The sequence below is a fragment of the Neovison vison genome, chromosome 8, assembly GCF_020171115.1.
Source record: "Neovison vison isolate M4711 chromosome 8, ASM_NN_V1, whole genome shotgun sequence".
Taxonomy (NCBI): domain Eukaryota; kingdom Metazoa; phylum Chordata; class Mammalia; order Carnivora; family Mustelidae; genus Neogale; species Neogale vison.
In genome coordinates this window covers 15,123,413-15,140,969 of record NC_058098.1, presented here as the reverse complement: position 1 = coordinate 15,140,969, position 17,557 = coordinate 15,123,413, and the positions used below count along the sequence as shown (strand labels likewise).

The 17,557-nt window shown below is 40.2% G+C and overlaps 1 protein-coding gene across 1 annotated transcript in view; it reads left to right on the top strand.

The window, feature by feature from the left end:
- Window positions 1-17,557, top strand: part of STK4 (serine/threonine kinase 4) — a 94,047-nt gene that overhangs the window by 14,996 nt on the left and 61,494 nt on the right. The window contains exons 5-9 of the mRNA XM_044262972.1: window positions 5,206-5,370; window positions 9,392-9,559; window positions 11,104-11,241; window positions 13,714-13,842; window positions 15,011-15,197. Coding sequence (XP_044118907.1) covers window positions 5,206-5,370; window positions 9,392-9,559; window positions 11,104-11,241; window positions 13,714-13,842; window positions 15,011-15,197 — 787 coding nt within the window. The remainder of the gene's footprint in view (window positions 1-5,205; window positions 5,371-9,391; window positions 9,560-11,103; window positions 11,242-13,713; window positions 13,843-15,010; window positions 15,198-17,557) is intronic.

The following is a 17,557-nucleotide window of genomic DNA, read 5'->3' as shown; positions in this document are numbered from 1 at the left end:
TTTACCTTTAATTTTTTTTTTATTTATTTTTTTTAAAGATTTTGCTTATTTATTTGACAGACAGAGATCACAAGTAGGCAGAGAGGCAGGCAGAGAGAGAGGGAGGAAAGCAGACTCCCCGCTGAGCAGAGAGCTGATATGGGGCTCGATCCCAGGACCCTGAGATCATGACCCGAGCCGAAGGCAGAGGCCCAACCCACTGAGCCACCCAGGCGCCCCTAAGTTTACCTTTTAGAACAAAGGGCTTGGGCTGGTCCCTGGCCTTGTATTTGTGAGCACTCCTCTACTGCCCTATCCAGAGATGACTGTCAGATTTCCCCTTTCCCATGATTCTTTCCCCCTCTGCTTTCTGATGTCTCCTGAAAGTGGTGTTTTTGACACCAGCCCAAGTCAATGATATTTAGCATGTTTTGGGAGAGAAAACATTGACTATCAACTCTTGGTGAAGCAATGAATTTTAAATGTTTAAATTTAGATTTGGTTTTCTCCCCCTACCCAGCATGTTCACAGATTAATTTTCTCTACATTCTATGTTTATTTTTAATTTTTTTTATTTGAGAGAGAGAGAGAGAGTGAGAGGGGGAGCCTGAGAGTGGGGTGAGGGGCAGAGGGAGAAGCAGGCTCCCTAGCAGCCTGCTGCGGGGACTCGATCCTGGGACTCCGGGATCATGACTTGAGCCAAAGGCAGACGCTTAAGCAACTGAGCTACCCAGGTGCCCTTCTACTTTCTTTTAATCAGAGAATAACCTCTGTGTAAGATTATTTGCCCTTACTGTGATCACTGGGATAAAAGCTAAGAGTCAAGCCTTCTAATTCAGGTTCAGTTGCTTATGCAGGAAATATTTCTAGAATTCGGTTCTAAGCCCTAGGGATAGTAAAGAAGACAACAACCCTGCTTTTGTGCTTGTACATTTTCTAGTAGGGCAACCACAAAGCCAGCTGTTGGTACTGAGAAAAGAAATACCAGATAGTGATCATTTCTTTGAAGGAACGGACTGGCAGAGAGTGCTCAGTGAGCTACCTGAGAGCAGACGGCTGAGAAAGGCCACTCAGGGGGGTAACATGTAAAGTAAAAGTTGAGTGACAAGATGGAGCTTTGACTTCTAAAAGACATTCTAGGTAGGGCAATAAGCAGTGCAAGGGTCCTGAGGCTAGAACAGGTTTGGCGCAAAGAAGGCCACTGTGAGTAGAGGGGAGACGCGAGAGGACCTATACAGGAGGTGAGGGGAGACGGGAGCAGGCCCGGATTCTGTTGGTATTGTTGGCCACGGTAATGAGTTTGCCTTTTATTCTGACTATAATAGGAAGCCGCTGCCACGTTCTAAGCATGTCAGGAGACATTTGATTATGTACAGTTTAGAAGATAAACTGTGGTTTCTGTGATAAACTGTGGCTCCTGTGTGGACTGTGAATGGATAAAAGTAGAAGCTAGAGACATCTTAGCCTTTAGTTTTTTGTTTGTTTGTTTGTTTGTTTTAATGAGAAAAACAGGAATAATACCTATGTTAAATATTTGTAGAATTGTGAAAATTAATTTAAATATGGGAAAGGTACTCTAGGAATTTAAGGTGAGAATATTTTAAAACTCAGTTGTATCCTCAAAGAAATTAAAAATAGAACTACCCTAGGATCTAGTAATCACACTACTGGGTATTTTCCCAAAGAATACAAAAGCTGATTCTAAGGGATATATGCATGCCCGTGTTTATTGTAGCATTATTCACAGTAGCCAGATCTGGAAGCAGCCCAAGTGTCTATTGGTAGATGGATGGATAAAGAATATGTTGGGGGTGTGTGTGTGTGTGTGTGTTTATAAATATTATTCAGCCATAAAAAAGAATGAAAGAATCTAAAGAGTATAATGCTAAGCAAAATAAGCCAGAGAAAGACGAATGTCAGATGATTTCATTCGCATGTGGAGTTTAAGAAACAAAGCAAATGAACAAAGGGAAAAAAAAGAGACAAACCAAAAAACCAGACTCTTAACTGTAGGGAGCAAACAGATGGTTACCAGAGGGGAGATGGTTGGGGGATGGGTGAAATAGGGGCTGGGGATTCAGAGTAGACTTATGGTGAGCCCTGAGTAATATACCCAATTGTTGAGTCACTGTATTTTACACCTGAAACTAATAGAATGCTGTATGTTAACTATACTGGAATTAAAATAATAATAATTTAAAAATAAGAAAACTCAGTTGTAACTTTTGGGTTATCTATATGACTATATCCTTTTCTTAATTTACATTATTCAGAGTTAGTATGCTTTTCTAATCAAATAGCAAGTTCTTTAGCTAGGAATTATATCTTACCATAAGTTATATTTAAAGAAGTCCCAAAGCTTGAATAATTTATTGCATTAAAAATTGGGCTCCAGGGACATCTGGGTGGCTCAGTTGGTTGAGTCCAACTCTTAAATCTCAGCTCAGGTCTTGATCTCAGGCCCCAACTTAAATCAGGCCAGCTCTTAAATCTCAGCTCAGGACTTGATCTCAAGGCCCGCCTTGTGCTCTGTGTTGGGCATGGAGCCCACTTAAAAAAAAAAAAAAAAAAAAATTCTGTTCCAGGCCTTCTTATGTGCAGCATTAAGTTACTTTGTTTCAGGTATCTTGAAGCAATCCAAAACTAATTTTAATGGTGCATTTCATGTTTTAATATTAGTTTATTGTATTTATCTACTTTTTAGCTATCAAGTGCTGGTCTTTAATTATTACACATTATTTTGTAAAATGTCTTAATTCCGTCTCATCCAGCATGATAGTCACTAGCTACGTGTGGTTACTGAGGACTTTAAATGTGACTAGTCTGAATTGAGTTGTGCTATAAGTATAAAATACCAGATTTTGAAGAATTATTACAAGAAGAAAAAAAAACTTTACATTTTTTATATATTGATCACATGTTGAAATGATAATATATTGGATAAATATGGTTAAAATATATTATCAGAATTAATTTTGGGGTGCCTGGCTGGCTCAGTTGGAGGAGTGTGCAACTCTTGGTCTTGGGATCATGAGTTCGGGCCCCACGTTGGGTATGGAGATGACTAAAAAAAAATAAACGTAAATAAATTTTCCTTTTTTTAAAAAAAAATGTGGCTCCTAGAAAATTAAAAGTTCTGTTTGTGGCTCACATTATATTTCTATGGGCAGTGCTCCCTTAACTGATTAGCTTAAATTGGTTAGAATAAGGCGTCAGTAAGTCAGTCACATGAACGTTGTTCTCTTAGGCCACAGAAGTACCCACCCTCCAGCTTGCAACCTTGCCAGTAGTGTTTGCTTGGCCTGCAGGAGCGTGCTGTCATTTGTAAGCACAAATTACTTGTGCTTCAGCTTCATTTTCTGTAAAATGGTGATGATAATAGTATTTATTTCATGTGATTTTTGTAAGGATTTAATGAGATTGCAAAAATAGTGCCTACCATAGAATAAATGCTTAATAATTAGCTCTCTTTAATTTTATTAGCAGAGTGTCTAGCTCATAATTGATGCTTATTAACTATTTATTGATTGTTAGCATGGTAGTTATTAAGCCATGTGCATTCTTATACTCCTTACATCATTTGATTTTCATGACATTCTTGAAGAAAGCTGGTAGTCCTGTTTTATTGGTCCTATTTATTGAGAAACTGAGACCAAGAGAAGTTTGACATAGGTCCCACAGCTAGAACGTAGAGCCAAGGGTAAAAACTAGGTCTTTCTAATCCCTGATCCCTTGTTTTTTGCACTACAGCCTGCTCTCTTCTAAATGTGAATTGTTTGTCAGAAGGGAGGCTGAGAGTTAGTTGATGGATTGCATTTGTTTTCTCACTGGAGTCGGGTCTGCAGGAAATCAGCATGGGCTGAGCACGTATTCTGGTCGATCAGCAGTCTTGTTTTCATTGATTCATCATCATTCAACAAACATTTTTTTGGGACCTGCTACGTGTCACATGGCTTTTTGGGGGCTAGGGATACAGTAGTAAACAAGCCAAAGACATTTTATTTTTTATTTATTTTTAATAAGTTTGAAGATTTATGTATTTATCCGAGAGAGAAAGAGAATGCGCACATGCTTATGCGCCTGTGTGGGGAGGGGCAGAAGGAGAGAATCTTCAAGCAGACCCCCCCACCAACCCCTGACCATGGAGCCTGACATGGAGCTTGATCTAATGATCCTGAGATCATGACCCAAGCTGAAACCAAGAGTTGGATGTCCTTACCCAACTTAGCCACCCAGATGCCCCCAAAGACATTTTTAAAATGGGGCTATGTTCATAATAGGGAAGGTAACACATAATAGGTGTACAAATATCATTTAATATGTCAGATGGGGATAAAACTGCATTTACCAATAAGATAGGATAAAGGGTAGAGAATGATCTAGGAATGGAAGGAACTGGGGAAGGCCTCTCTGACTTTCTGGATGAAGACCATTGTAGACAGAGGGTACGTGAGGTGAAAAGGCCCAGAAGTGCAAGGGTGCTTTGAGTGTTCGAGAAACAGTAAGGAAGGCTATAAGGCTGAAACAGAATGAGCAAGGTCGAAAGTGTAGAGGATGAAGGTAGCTGGGGAGCAGATCATGTAAGACTCTGGTGAGGACTGGTTTTCACTTTGAGTGGCTTAGGAAGCCGTTGACTGGAGGGTTTTGAGCAGCTCTGGCTTGCATTTTCAAAGGTTGATTATAACAGGCTTCCACGTGGGAAATACACTGCTCAGGGTCAAGGGCAAAAGCAGCAAGACCAGTTATTAGAATAGTTCAGGCCGGACATGCTGGTGGCTTGGACTAGGGTGATTAATGATTACAGAGGACGTATTTGGATATATTTTGAAGTTAGGGAAGAGCCAGGGATGACTTCAAGGTGTTTGGCCAGGGCAACTGAAACTGCCTTGCCCCGAGGAAGAAGACGGTGGGAAGAACAGAGTTGGTGGGGTGGGGTGGAGGTAGAAGTACAGAATTTGATTTTGACGTGTTCTGCTTATGATGCTTGTTCGGTTTGCAGCTGGAGATGCTGTGTAGGCAGGTACGTGAATCTAATGTTTGGGGAGAGATGGGACAGGACATGTAACTCTGGAAGGGGTTAATGGAGTGGTGGTATAAGCTGTCAAATGCTGCCACAGGTTGAAGACCTTACATTCTAGGAGGGGAGCTTGGACCTGATTTTTTTCCCTTTATTGAATGTAAAATGCTATAAGCTAATGGAATTTTAATCTTTCATTCTTTTTTTAGTTAACAGAAGATGAGATAGCTACAATATTGCAATCAACGCTTAAGGGACTGGAATACCTTCATTTTATGAGAAAAATACACCGAGATATCAAGGCAGGAAATATTTTGCTAAATACAGAAGGACATGCAAAACTTGCAGATTTTGGGGTAGCAGGTCAACTTACAGTAAGTAAAAATGTTACTTTTCTTGATAACTTTCAGTTCTGTCTGGAGAAGGAATTCCTTTCATTTAGTCATTTTTTTCAATAAAATACTCCATTTCATTATATTTGTAAAATGGTAATGGAAGGTACCACTAAGTTACAAAAGAGCTCCTGGGTTATTACAGACCTTTTCCTGGGGTTTAGGTCCCATGGTTTAACTTTGTTAAAAATTAAAGCTAAAACAAGAATGACAGAGTAGAAGTTGAAATTCTATTCATCGTATTTGCAAAAGGAAGAAAAATTCAGTCCCAACTGCTTTTCTTGAATAAGACCTAACACCATCTCAACTGGGTAGCAGTTGGCAGTTATTTTACTGAAAACACTCCTCGTCTGGTTCCCGGATACAGTCTTTTGATTCTCCTCCTACCTCACCCAGTGTATGGCAATGACAAAAACCACGTTTTCAAAACAGGAAATACAGAATTACCTGATTTTGAAGGATACCTAAGTATATATGACATAAACATAGAAACATAGAAACAGTTCTGGACAGATACATAAAAAAATTCACAATAGTTTTCTTGGGTGGTAGCAAAAATATTTTTTGTTTGTTTAGGGCTGGTATTAGGTAGAATTTTTTGTTTTTTTGGTTTTTATTTTTAAATCTGCCTGGATTATGTTAGGGAGTTTAATAAAGTATTGCAATGGCACAAAAATTGCTTTAAAAAAGATGTTTAAAAAAGAAAATCTGAAATTTATTCCATTTTTTGATTATCAGGTCTTTCAAAAGATTTTGTTATCAACACATAAAGTGCTTTGAGGGAAACATTTATGCTTCCAATTATAGTATATAAATGTATATAAATCCATTTTTGGGGTGCCTCTCTGGCTTAGTAGAGAATGTGACTTTTGATCCCAGGGTTGTGAGTTCAAGCCCCACACTGGGTGCAGCCTCCTTAAAATGAATAAATCAAATAATTAATTAAAAAAAAAAGAATGTACCCATTTTCCCTTATATTTGCCAATACCAAGTGAGCAATAAATTGTATTTTTTAAATCATTTTGAAATAATATTTTTATATTTGATTATTGACCATTTGTAATTCTTCTTTTGTAACTTAACTATTCATCTTAATTTTGCTAATTGTGTTGGACTTTTTAAAAAAAATTATTTGCTGAAAAAGATAAACCAAAACTTAAAAAAATTATGTTAAAAATTAATCCTTTGTTATGTATGTTGAAACATCTTTTTGTAGTTTGCTAGTTATCTTTATACTTTGATTATGGTTTTTCTTTAAATACTGAAGGTTCCAAATTCTATATATCCCTTTTATATTATGGTTTCTGCCTTCACTGTCACTTATAAAAGTCCTTTTCTGCTCCAACATTGTATAACTGTTCATCTATACTTCCTTTAGTACTTTGTGGATTTCGTTCTTTGTATTTAAATTTTCAGCCTATTTGAGCTTCCTTTGGTAGAAATGTAAGTTAGGAAAGTAAGTATAGAATTTTGCAAATAACTAGCCAGATGCCCAGCACTTTTTTTGTCCTTTGCTTGTAATTTGGAATGACATTTTAATCATATCTTCAAGCTATGTGTGTGTATGCACACATATAAATACACATACAAAGCCACTGTCTTTTTCTGGATTTAATGTTTTCCCACATTATGCTCCTGCACCAATATAACTTTGTCATACAGATCAAGGTGGGTTAGTATCTACTCATTATTATGTTTTCAAAAGATTTCTAGATATCTAAATACTCCTTTCTAAATAATGAGTATTTTAAGGCTATAATTCTTGAAAACAACTTTGAGTAGCCCCATTTGAAAACTGCAAATTTAAGTTTCAGAGCAAAGGAAATGACTAAGCACTAAGTTAGTTCCTGTGCTAGTTTTTACATAGGACCAACTAAGTAAGATTGATTTAAAAATATTACCTATCATTTGCTCCTGACTGGCCTCGCCTTACTGAAGCCATAGGCATTTCAGAAGGAACAGGAGTGATGGCAAGTCCTGTTGCATATTTAGTTCTGTTTAAAATCCTCTTCCCAAAATACAAGAGCTCTAGAAAGGTTCTCTTTCATTAAGGCCATACTGTTCTGGGGAAGTAGGCAAATAGTTATTCGCCTATGTGAGCTAGACTCAGACATTTTTCTCTAAGACCCAAACTAAGACTTTCTCTTTGTATACATTCTATTTTATAGAATATATTCTATGATAAAAAGAAAAATTATGTGTGTACATAGGTGTACACAAATATGATTTTTCTTTTTTAAATTTTCGGATAGCACATTTACTATGTATTCATGTAACTCATCAGAGTGTTATAGGAGTATATGGGATGGAAAGTGAAAGTCCTTCGTGATTCCATCTTCTAGATACAACTGTTGTTAATAGTTCGGTGTGTATGGAGATTTTTCTTTTGCTATCCATGTAACAACAATACTTGTTATTATTGGTTGCTGTTTTGTCATATATATTATGTATATAATATTATATACATTAATATAATATTAATATACAAGGCATATTATAAAGAGAAAATCAGGTTGCAAAGTTATATATAATTATATTGTCATATATATTATATATATATACACATATATATGTAAATATATAAAATTTACAGTGGATATGACAATATAATTATATATAACTTTGCAACCTGATTTTCTCTTTATAATATGCCTTGTATATTTTTCCATGCCAGGAAAATGAATCTATCTCCTTTTTAAAAAAAAATATATGGTGGGTGGGGCACTTGGGTGTTCCAGTTGGTCTGATTCCTGATTTCAGGTCAGGTCATGAGATCAGGGCTGTGGGATCAAGCCCCACATCAGGTCTCATGCTTAGCAGGGAGTCTGCTTGAGATTCTCTCTCTCCATTTCTCCCTGCCCCTCCCCCCACTTGCATGTACCCTCTCTCTCGAAAATAAATAAATCTTTAAAAAAAAATTTTGAGAGAGAGCACGTGTATGAGTAGGGGTCGGGGGGGATGGGGGGCAAAGGGAGAGGGAGAGAAACAGACTCTCTGCCTAGCGGGGAGCTGGACTTGGGGCTTGATCCTGAGCCTGAGATCATGATCTGAGCCAAAAATCAAGAGCTGGATGCTCAACTGACTAAGCCATGCAGGTAGCCCTAAATAAATCTTTAAAAAAATTACAGTGGATATTTATTATATTTAATTTACCCCTTTAGATGGTCATTTGAGTTGTTTCCTTTTTCTTTTTCTGACTCTACTACAGATATTTCTCCAGTACTTGTGCATATATATTCGGGCACCTGCACATAAGATACATTTCTAGAAAAAGATTTGGATCAAAGGATATGCACATTTAAAGTTTATAAATATTGCCAAATTGCCCACAAAAATTGTTCCAGTTTATATTCTAGTAACGTTATTCCAGTGCCTGACTTTCTGTGCTGTTATCAGCACTCGTTATTAACCTTTTAAGTTTTTGTCAACCTCATTTTAGTGTTTGTTATTTTTTGCAGGTTTTTTAATGTGTGTGTTTTAAGAATTGAGAATCTTTTACGTTTCTAGATCATTTGAATTTCTTTTGTGACCTGCTCAGCTGTGCATTGAGTGTGGTTTTTTTTTTTTTTTTTTTAAGAAATAGATGATAGAAATCACTTTTGAGCATTTTAAGAGGGAAGACTGGTGATTATCCTCTCAACACTTAATTGGTTTAATTATCCTTTTAATACCTCATTGGTTTGCTAGGACTTTAGTCAAGTCATTTTTAAAGATTTTATTTATTTATTTGACAGATAGATCACAAGTAGGCAGAGAGGCAGGCAGAGAGAGGAAGGGAAGCAGGCTCCCTGCTGAGCAGAGAGCTGATGCCGGGCTTGATCCCAGGACCCCGGGATCATGACCTGAGCCGAAGGCAGCGGCTTTAACCCACTGAGCCACCCAAGTGCCCCAAGTGTGGTTTTTATATGTATCCCAAGTATAAGATGCTTCTTATTGTTGGAGAAGTCTCTTTTCCTCACTAGTTTTAATGCTTAGGGTTGATCTCTACTTTTCTCTGTTTTAGGATACCATGGCCAAAAGAAACACAGTGATAGGAACACCATTTTGGATGGCTCCAGAAGTGATTCAGGAAATTGGATACAACTGTGTAGCGGATATCTGGTCATTGGGAATAACTGCCATAGAAATGGCCGAGGGAAAGCCGCCGTATGCCGATATCCATCCAATGAGGGTAAGGAAACCAGTAGAGTGGTTCGCTCCTGGTGGTCATTAGAAAGCTGGGGACTTAACTCGATTTAGGTACCAAACAGCAAATGAATTAATTGTATATGATTGGTAAGTGTCAGTCTAGACTCCTAGTTGTCATCACTGATCAATTCAGGTGTGATCTACTACCTCCATGTCAGGGGTTGTGTGTTGATAGCCATCTGACAGGACACAGGACACAGAAATGCTTGGTTTGGCTTGTGCAATCTACATATTTTTAGTAATTTAGATACTCACATTTTAACATAACATTAACTGGAGCTGGGCTGTGGTCCCCTCCTTTATACAGGGCACTGGCTTTCCATTTTATCAGTCTCCAAGATTCCCTAATCACCAAATATCCCTTGTCACTTATCACAGTGTTTTCTGTACTGTTTTTCTCATGCTAGTATTAAGAGGAAAACAAACTATTTTTTTGAACTCCTGTCACTGACACCCAGCCCGATTTGTTTGTTATCTTTTTCCTGCCTTGCCCTCAGAGGTATTTACATGGGTAGGTTCTGCTTCCTAGATTCCCTAGACTGTCCTCGTCTGGAGGCTTTGTACTTTGCAGCCTCCATGGATTTCCAGAATAGTGAGGGCCCATCGGTCCAGTCTCCACTGAAGCTATCACTGCGACACCCTAAGGGGCTTGTAAACTATGATGAGAGACCCACCTCTCATCACAGCACTGTTAAAAAGCCTCGGCCCTTCCTTCCTCGGTGCCTGCATAGTCCTCCATACCTCCCAGCCCAGCTCCTCCGCTTTTATTAATTAGTTCTTCCATTAAAAGGCTTAACACTTTTTAAAAAAGTATTTATGTGCTCAAAGATAAGTCCCCTCTTTTTGGGGGACAGAAATTGGGAAGGGGGTGGGAGGATTTATTAGTAGATTTAAAGAATATAGTTTAAGCTGCTTATTACAGAGTTTTTTGTTTTTTTTTTTTAAATTTACCTCTTCTTTTATTGGACAGTAAATGATAGTTTTAATTATTTGAAATGAAGAATTTAACTGCATTGTGGTGTTCTGGTTTTTGTTTTTGTTTTTTTCAAATACATTAAATTGTCTCGGCCTGGACGTTAATGAATCTGTTGTGATTTGAGGGACTTTCCTGTTTATGATCTCCTCCCATTCACTGCTCACATCTAGTGGTGATGGTGACTCTTATGGGGAGGGAAATTTGACCACTGTGGGGCTGAGATGATCTTCAGGCGATCAGTGCTCTCAGGTCTTGCCTTTTCACTTTGAAGGCAGTGTACTGTGGTTAGCAAAAACCAAAATAAACTTGCTAGATACTGTGAGGTTGAGGGAACAAAAATACATATGAAAGAAGGAGAAAGAGAACTCTAACAACTTCTCTAATTGTCATACTTTCTACTGTGAGATACTTAAGACTTTTGTTGGCATTTGGGTGGGCTGATCAGTGGATAAGAGGAAAATAATTTTTTAAACTTCAAAGGTATCTCTTGTCGTGTTTTCATTGGTGCATCACTTTTATTTTACCCTCCCCACAAATTTCTTTTTAATTAGGCCATCTTCATGATTCCCACCAACCCTCCCCCCACGTTTCGAAAGCCAGAACTGTGGTCTGATAACTTCATGGATTTTGTGAAGCAGTGTCTTGTAAAGAGCCCTGAGCAGAGAGCCACGGCCACTCAACTCCTACAGGTATGAATCTCCCCAGGATGCTGCCTGTTTCATTCACATACTGGCCAAAAGATGCTGGCAACCCACCTGTAGGGAGATGGTAAAGAAGTAGAAGACATTTTCCTGCCTCTAGGGAGTTTTGACTCTGAGTAGAAAAGAATATTAAATCACTGAACAAGACAATAATGCAAGAAAATGGAGGGCTCTGTGGGATCAGAGATTGGGAACTGACATTTAGTGAGCACCTGCTGTGTGCTGGGTGCCATTTAGTCATCACAGACACCCTGGGAGGGATGGCTATTACTGCAGTTTTATAGGGGGAAAAATGGAAGCTTAGAAAGGTTAACTCATTTAGAGTCAATCAGCTGAGAAACAGCAGAGCAAAGACTAGAACCTAGGTCTTCTTGGTTCCAAAGCAGGAGCGCCCACAACTCTAGCCAGTTCTGATGAGGAATTGAGATTAGTGGTAGGTGCTCTTGTAGTGCATAATGGGAGGAGGCCACTTCGGGCAGGTGGTACTGGGACCACTGTCCTGGAGCAGGGAACCTCGGTGCGTGGGCCTGGAAGGATGGGAGGGGTATGTAGGCAGCCTGCTCAGTGGTTAGGAGGTTGGATTCAGGGGTCATACTGCCCAGGTTTGAATCCTGGCCTCCTGTTTATTAACTTTGTGACTTTGGGCAAATATCACAACCTCTCTGTTGTTTTAGTTTTCTTATCTATAATTAGAGACCAAGTACCCTCATATGTTGTGAAGATTAAGTGATATAATAGTGTAACTTTACATAATGTTTCACACATACTAAAAGTAGTATGTTGTGGATTTGACGAGCATCTGTGGTTGTTACTGGGCTAGGCCAATGGTTTTCAGCCATGTCAGACCCAGTGCCCCCCTTTTTAACTAGTATGTATATTTGTAATACTCTCACTGCTGTTCTGGATTGAAATTCTTAGACAATAAGATCTGTTTATGGCCATGATTTAAAAAGAGTATAATGTGTATGACATAATGAAGGCATAAAGATTTATAATAAAGTGTGTGTCAGTGTAGAGAGAGGGGCTCTAGCTTGACTCAACTTGCAGACATGATGAGGTAGTTATATACCTCTACCTAGAACCATAAATGAGTTTAGAGTTAAAAGCAGTAAGAACAGAAACCATTCCATTCAAGCAGTATAGGACAGCAAGTGGATGGACACTGGCATAGAAGTGATGTTAAATAATAGCAGACAAGGCTTATTTGTATGTGATAAGAGGAGGGAAATGATCTTATAGATTTTCCAAGAGAGAACAAGGAAATATGATATTCTTGCAAATGAGCCTGGGTTGGTCTTATTTCTAAGTGTACTGACAGAGTCCTTTCCTGCCGGGAGGAGTTACTGATGAAGTTTTATGGAAAAGAAATCTCTTTTGCAGTCCCACCATGTGCCGAGGCATACTTCTAATCTCCTGAGTACTTACAGAGACCTTAAAGACCATATTTCCTCTGGTGGGTGCTGGGGAATAGAGAATAGGTTGCAAAGAGAAACACTGGGGGGAAAATGTCAGAATCAGTTGGGAAGACCCCAAAAGAAATTCCAGACGTAACTTCCCAACTGTGTGAATTTCTTATTGTACTACCAACACAAATAACAAAAATGTACAGTGGTATTAATATTTAAAAAATTAAACATTTTTTGTATTCATTTATATTCCATTATTTTTATTATTTATATATTTATTATTTATTTCATCATTCCACACTATCTCTGTGTTTCGAGTGTCTTCGCTGATTGATATTTGGGTCTACATCTCTTATATATTTGTGACCAGTTTTAGTATTTCTGCGGTAACTACAATTTTGCACTAAAACCCTTTCTATTTACCTAAATTTGTAGTTGGCAATGCTAGGTAGCACATTGTATAGGAAGAATAAGCAGGGTGAGTAAATTTTTTGGTGTTATTTAAAAAATATCTTTATGACATTTAAGCCTTACCCTCTAAAATCATCTCTTAAATTACTGGACTTTTTGCTTATCCCTTGAAAAAAATATGTACTGAAGTGTATCTATACTCTGCGACATTTGAAAGATGCGCAGAATGTGCCACAGTTCACTGTCATGTGGGACCGTTCCACACCTTGAAGGCTTGCTGGTGTCCCTGGCTCCCCTGACATGCCCTCCGTGTTCTTCAAACTCTGTGACCACTACCAGCTCCCAGCATGTTTAGCAAACTTCCTCTAGGGGGCAATACCACCCTGTTGAGAATCTCTAGATTCGGCAGTGAGAAACAGAGGAGACTTTGGCAGCCAGGCTGAAAAAGATGGGCAAAGCCCGAATGCGCGTCTGGTCAGAGTTATAAAGTGAGTGTGGCACATGGCGCTCACCCAAAACAGAAAGAGAAAGAAGAGATTTGTGGACTGAGCATATGGTATCCAGTCCCTCCAGTGCACCAGGCGCTGGGTGGGCACTGGAGCCCTCGATACCATTTCCAGTGTCGTCGTCTTTCTCATTGAAGCACCCGTTTGTCAAGAGCGCCAAGGGGGTGTCGATCCTGCGGGACCTAATTAACGAGGCCATGGACGTGAAGCTGAAACGCCAGGAAGCCCAGCAGCGGGAGGTGGACCAGGAAGACGAGGAGAACTCTGTGAGTGGCAGGCTCCGCTGTGGGCCTCGGGCATTCGTGCATGTTATTTCCTGATTGCCGGGTCAGGTGAGATGAGTGGGGGTAACAGGTCAGCCTGGGGCTGGGGATGCTCCTTGCATGATTATGGCCTGCCTGGGACACTGCTAAGGGCTTGCTGAGGACGTGCTCATTCTCACAGTGCTTCCTAAGACACTTCCAAATTTTACTCTCTGGCCCCCTTATCATTTCTTCCATTTACCTTTTTTTTTCTCATTTTTTTTTAATTTGGAAAAGCAAATGTTCAGGTCTGAAACTTGGTTTTTCATGCCCTTTGGGGGAATCAAGGATCAGTACTAAAATGTACATTTTATACCTGCAGACTCCCTCATAAGCCTGAGATTCCAAGGGTGTGCACCTCTATGTTGTAAAACTATTTTTTTAAAAAAGATTTTATTTATTTATTTGACAGAGAGAGATCACAAGTAGGCAGAGAGAGAGAGAGAGAGGAGGAGGCAGGCTTCCCACTGAGCAGAGAGCCCGATGTGGGGCTCGATCCCAGGACCCTGGGATTATGACCTGAGCCGAAGGCAGAGGCTTTAACCCACTGAGCCACCCAGGCGCCCCTGTAAAACTATTTAAAAAAACAAACAAACCCAGGGGTGCCTGGGTGGCTCAGATGGTTGAGCTTCTACCTTCGACTCGGGTCGTGATCCCGGGGTTCTGGGATTGAGTTCCGCATCGGGCTCCTTGCTTGGTGGGGAGACTGCTTCTCCCTCTCCCTCTGCTGCTCCCCCTGCTTGTGCCTTCTATCAAATTAATGGGTAAAATCTTTAAAAAAAAAAATGGCTGTACTCACAGGGGCTTACACTCTGACCCTGAGATCTTACACTCTGACCCTGAGATCAAGAGCCGTGGGCTCCTCTGACTGAGCCAGCCAGGCACCCCTCTGTTGTGAAACTCTTATGAAGGAGAGAGGAAGGGGAGAGGGAGAGGGTTCTCCCGGGTTAGATATGCCACTCTTGCCTGGCTGACTTTATGATCTTCTTTGGTTACTTCTCAGAGGTATGGGTCTAGCACTCCAGTTGGCGTCAAATCCTGAAATGCTTGCACTCAGATCAATAATAGTAATTCCAAAGACTCAGGCCTTTTGATCCAATCGGGCCTGACTTGAGGTTTTACCCTCTCACAGGAGGAGGATGAGATGGACTCCGGCACAATGGTTCGAGCAGCAGGTGATGAGATGGGTACTGTCCGGGTAGCCAGCGCCACGAGTGACGGAGCCAGCACTATGATCGAGCATGGGGACACATTGCCGTCGCAGCTGGGCACCATGGTGATCAACGCAGAGGATGAGGAAGAGGAAGGGACCATGAAAAGTAAGGCTCTGCTTAAATGTACTCTCTCCTCAGACAACCCCTGCGCATTGCAGAGAAAACAGGCTCTAGTGGTCCACACGGGCTCAGGCTGGAGTCATATTCTGGTTGTGCAGGGTGAGGGCAGGGCGGAGTGCAGGAGAGGAGAGTTGGCCTGAGACAGAAAAGGCAAGAACGCATCAGCAGTGAGGAAGGACCTTCTTTGGAACCAGAATGGCCCCGTCTCATGCAATGTTGTGCTTTTCTCCTCCTGTGCTCCGCGGAGGCAAGCCCGCCTATTGTTTTGATGAATAATTCAAAGTGTGTTGAGACTCTGAACTATTTACTGTAGATGTCTTCAGTCTATTTTCTGTTTTCTGATAGTCAGTAGTTAGGATGACTGTCCAGCTTTGAAAGTCCAGTCGCGTCCCTTCTAGTTGAATCTCTGCTGCACTTCTTATCCTGCTCATCCTTTTTGGCCTGTGGCGGTGGCCTGACACTAGGGCTTGGCTCCCATCTCCAGCTGCTGTCATCTCCTCTGATCCTTAATCTGCATCACAGACCAACTCACAGAGGAAAGGAATTTGGAATACAAATGGAAATAATTGATTTCTGGATGCACATTTTCGCCTGAGCCTTTCATAGCCTTAAGTCTTTATGATCTTTTCATTATCTTTCCTCCCTGGCTTTTTAAAGTTTAAAGGTCCTTCCTTTAAGCCAGGGAGCAGCAACCTATGGTTCACAGGCCAAATCCAGACCACCACCTGGTTTTGGCAGTAAACTTTTATCAGAACATAGCCGTGTCCATTCATTTACATATTGTCTGTGACTGCTTTTGTGCCAACGAAGCAGAGTGAGTGGTTGTTGCAGAGACCGTGTGGCCCGCAAAGCCTGAAATGTTTGTTCTCTAGTTCTTTACAGAAAAAGTTCTCTAACTCCTGCTCTAGACTCCCTGCTTTGGGATGAACTCATTTATGAATTTTTCTTCAGTGCTGTCTCCCAGGGACTTTGCCAGGCGCTGAAGAAACAGTCCTTTCCCCAAAGGAACTCATTGTCTCATGTAGTGGGCAGACCATTAATTAATTACACTTTAGCGTGTGAAACAAGTTCTAAAATAGAGGTAATCTAGGCGCTTGTCAAAGCAGAGTGGAAAAGTATTCAGTCTGCATTGGGGATTACTGAAGAATTCTGGAGGAAAAGCAGGAGGGTTGGCAGTGAGTAGGGCAGGCGGAGGTGTTCCAGCAGAGGGAGTGGTGTACCCACAGTCGAAGCGGGCGAGAGGAGGGTGGACCAGTGCAAGGGGCCTGCGGCTGCTTTCTTGTGACCTGAGTGAGCAGATCTAGGCTCTGGGCCCCAGGCAGCACCCTCTGCTTTTCACCTTTCAGGTCTGTGTATTTATAATCAGCCCTTTGTTTATGAAGAGAAAGGGTTTTCTTTTTTTCCTTTTTCTCTTGAGGGGCCAGGGCTCATCATCTGTGTTTGGATTCTGGTCAGAAGGATACAGGTGGTGGGAGAGTAGTAGTCGTGGTGATGGATGTGTAAATTGGTATAACTTTTCCGGAATGCGGTATGCATCAAGAGTTTAAAAGGTTCAGACCTTGGACCCGGTACATTCCACTTCTAGGAATCGGGTCCAAGAAAATAATCGAAGATTGAGCCAAATTATATTCAAGAATTTTTCCAAACATGTTACTTATAATTGTAAAAAAAGAAAAATCTGGATTAATTTAAATGTTTAGTAGCAGATGGTTGGTCAAATAAATTTATGGTACATCCTTAAGAGGGACTCTTATACCATACAGAAATAATAAAAATCCTGTTTTGGGGGGAAATTATTTTTTTTAAAGATTTTATTTATTTATTTGACAGAGATCATAAGCAGGTAGAAGGGCAGGCAGAGAGAGAGGAGGAAGCAGGCTCCCCGCTGAGCAGAGACCCCACCCCCCACCCCCCCCATGCGGGGCTCGATCCCAGGACCCGGAGATCATGACCTGAGCTGAAGGCAGAGACTTTAACCCACTGAGCCACCCAGGTGCCCCTTGGGGGGGAGTATTTAGTGAGTTAGGGAAGTACTTATGATATATTGTTAAGTGAGGAAAGAAAGAAGCAAAATTATAGCAGTTTTATAAAAGTTTTATAAAAGTTAGAATATAATTATTTTAAAAAATACCAGTTTTATAAAAGCGAGAAGATAAATTACATATAATGTATACATAGAAAAAAGACTGAAAGAAAACCCCGAAAGGTTGGAGGTAAACAAATCAGTTATTAAAAGTAGTTATCGGTAGTAGGATTATATATATTTTATTTTTTACTATTTATTTATTTTAAAAAATTTTATTTATTTATTTGACAGAGAGAGAGCGCAAGTAGGCAGAGGGAGA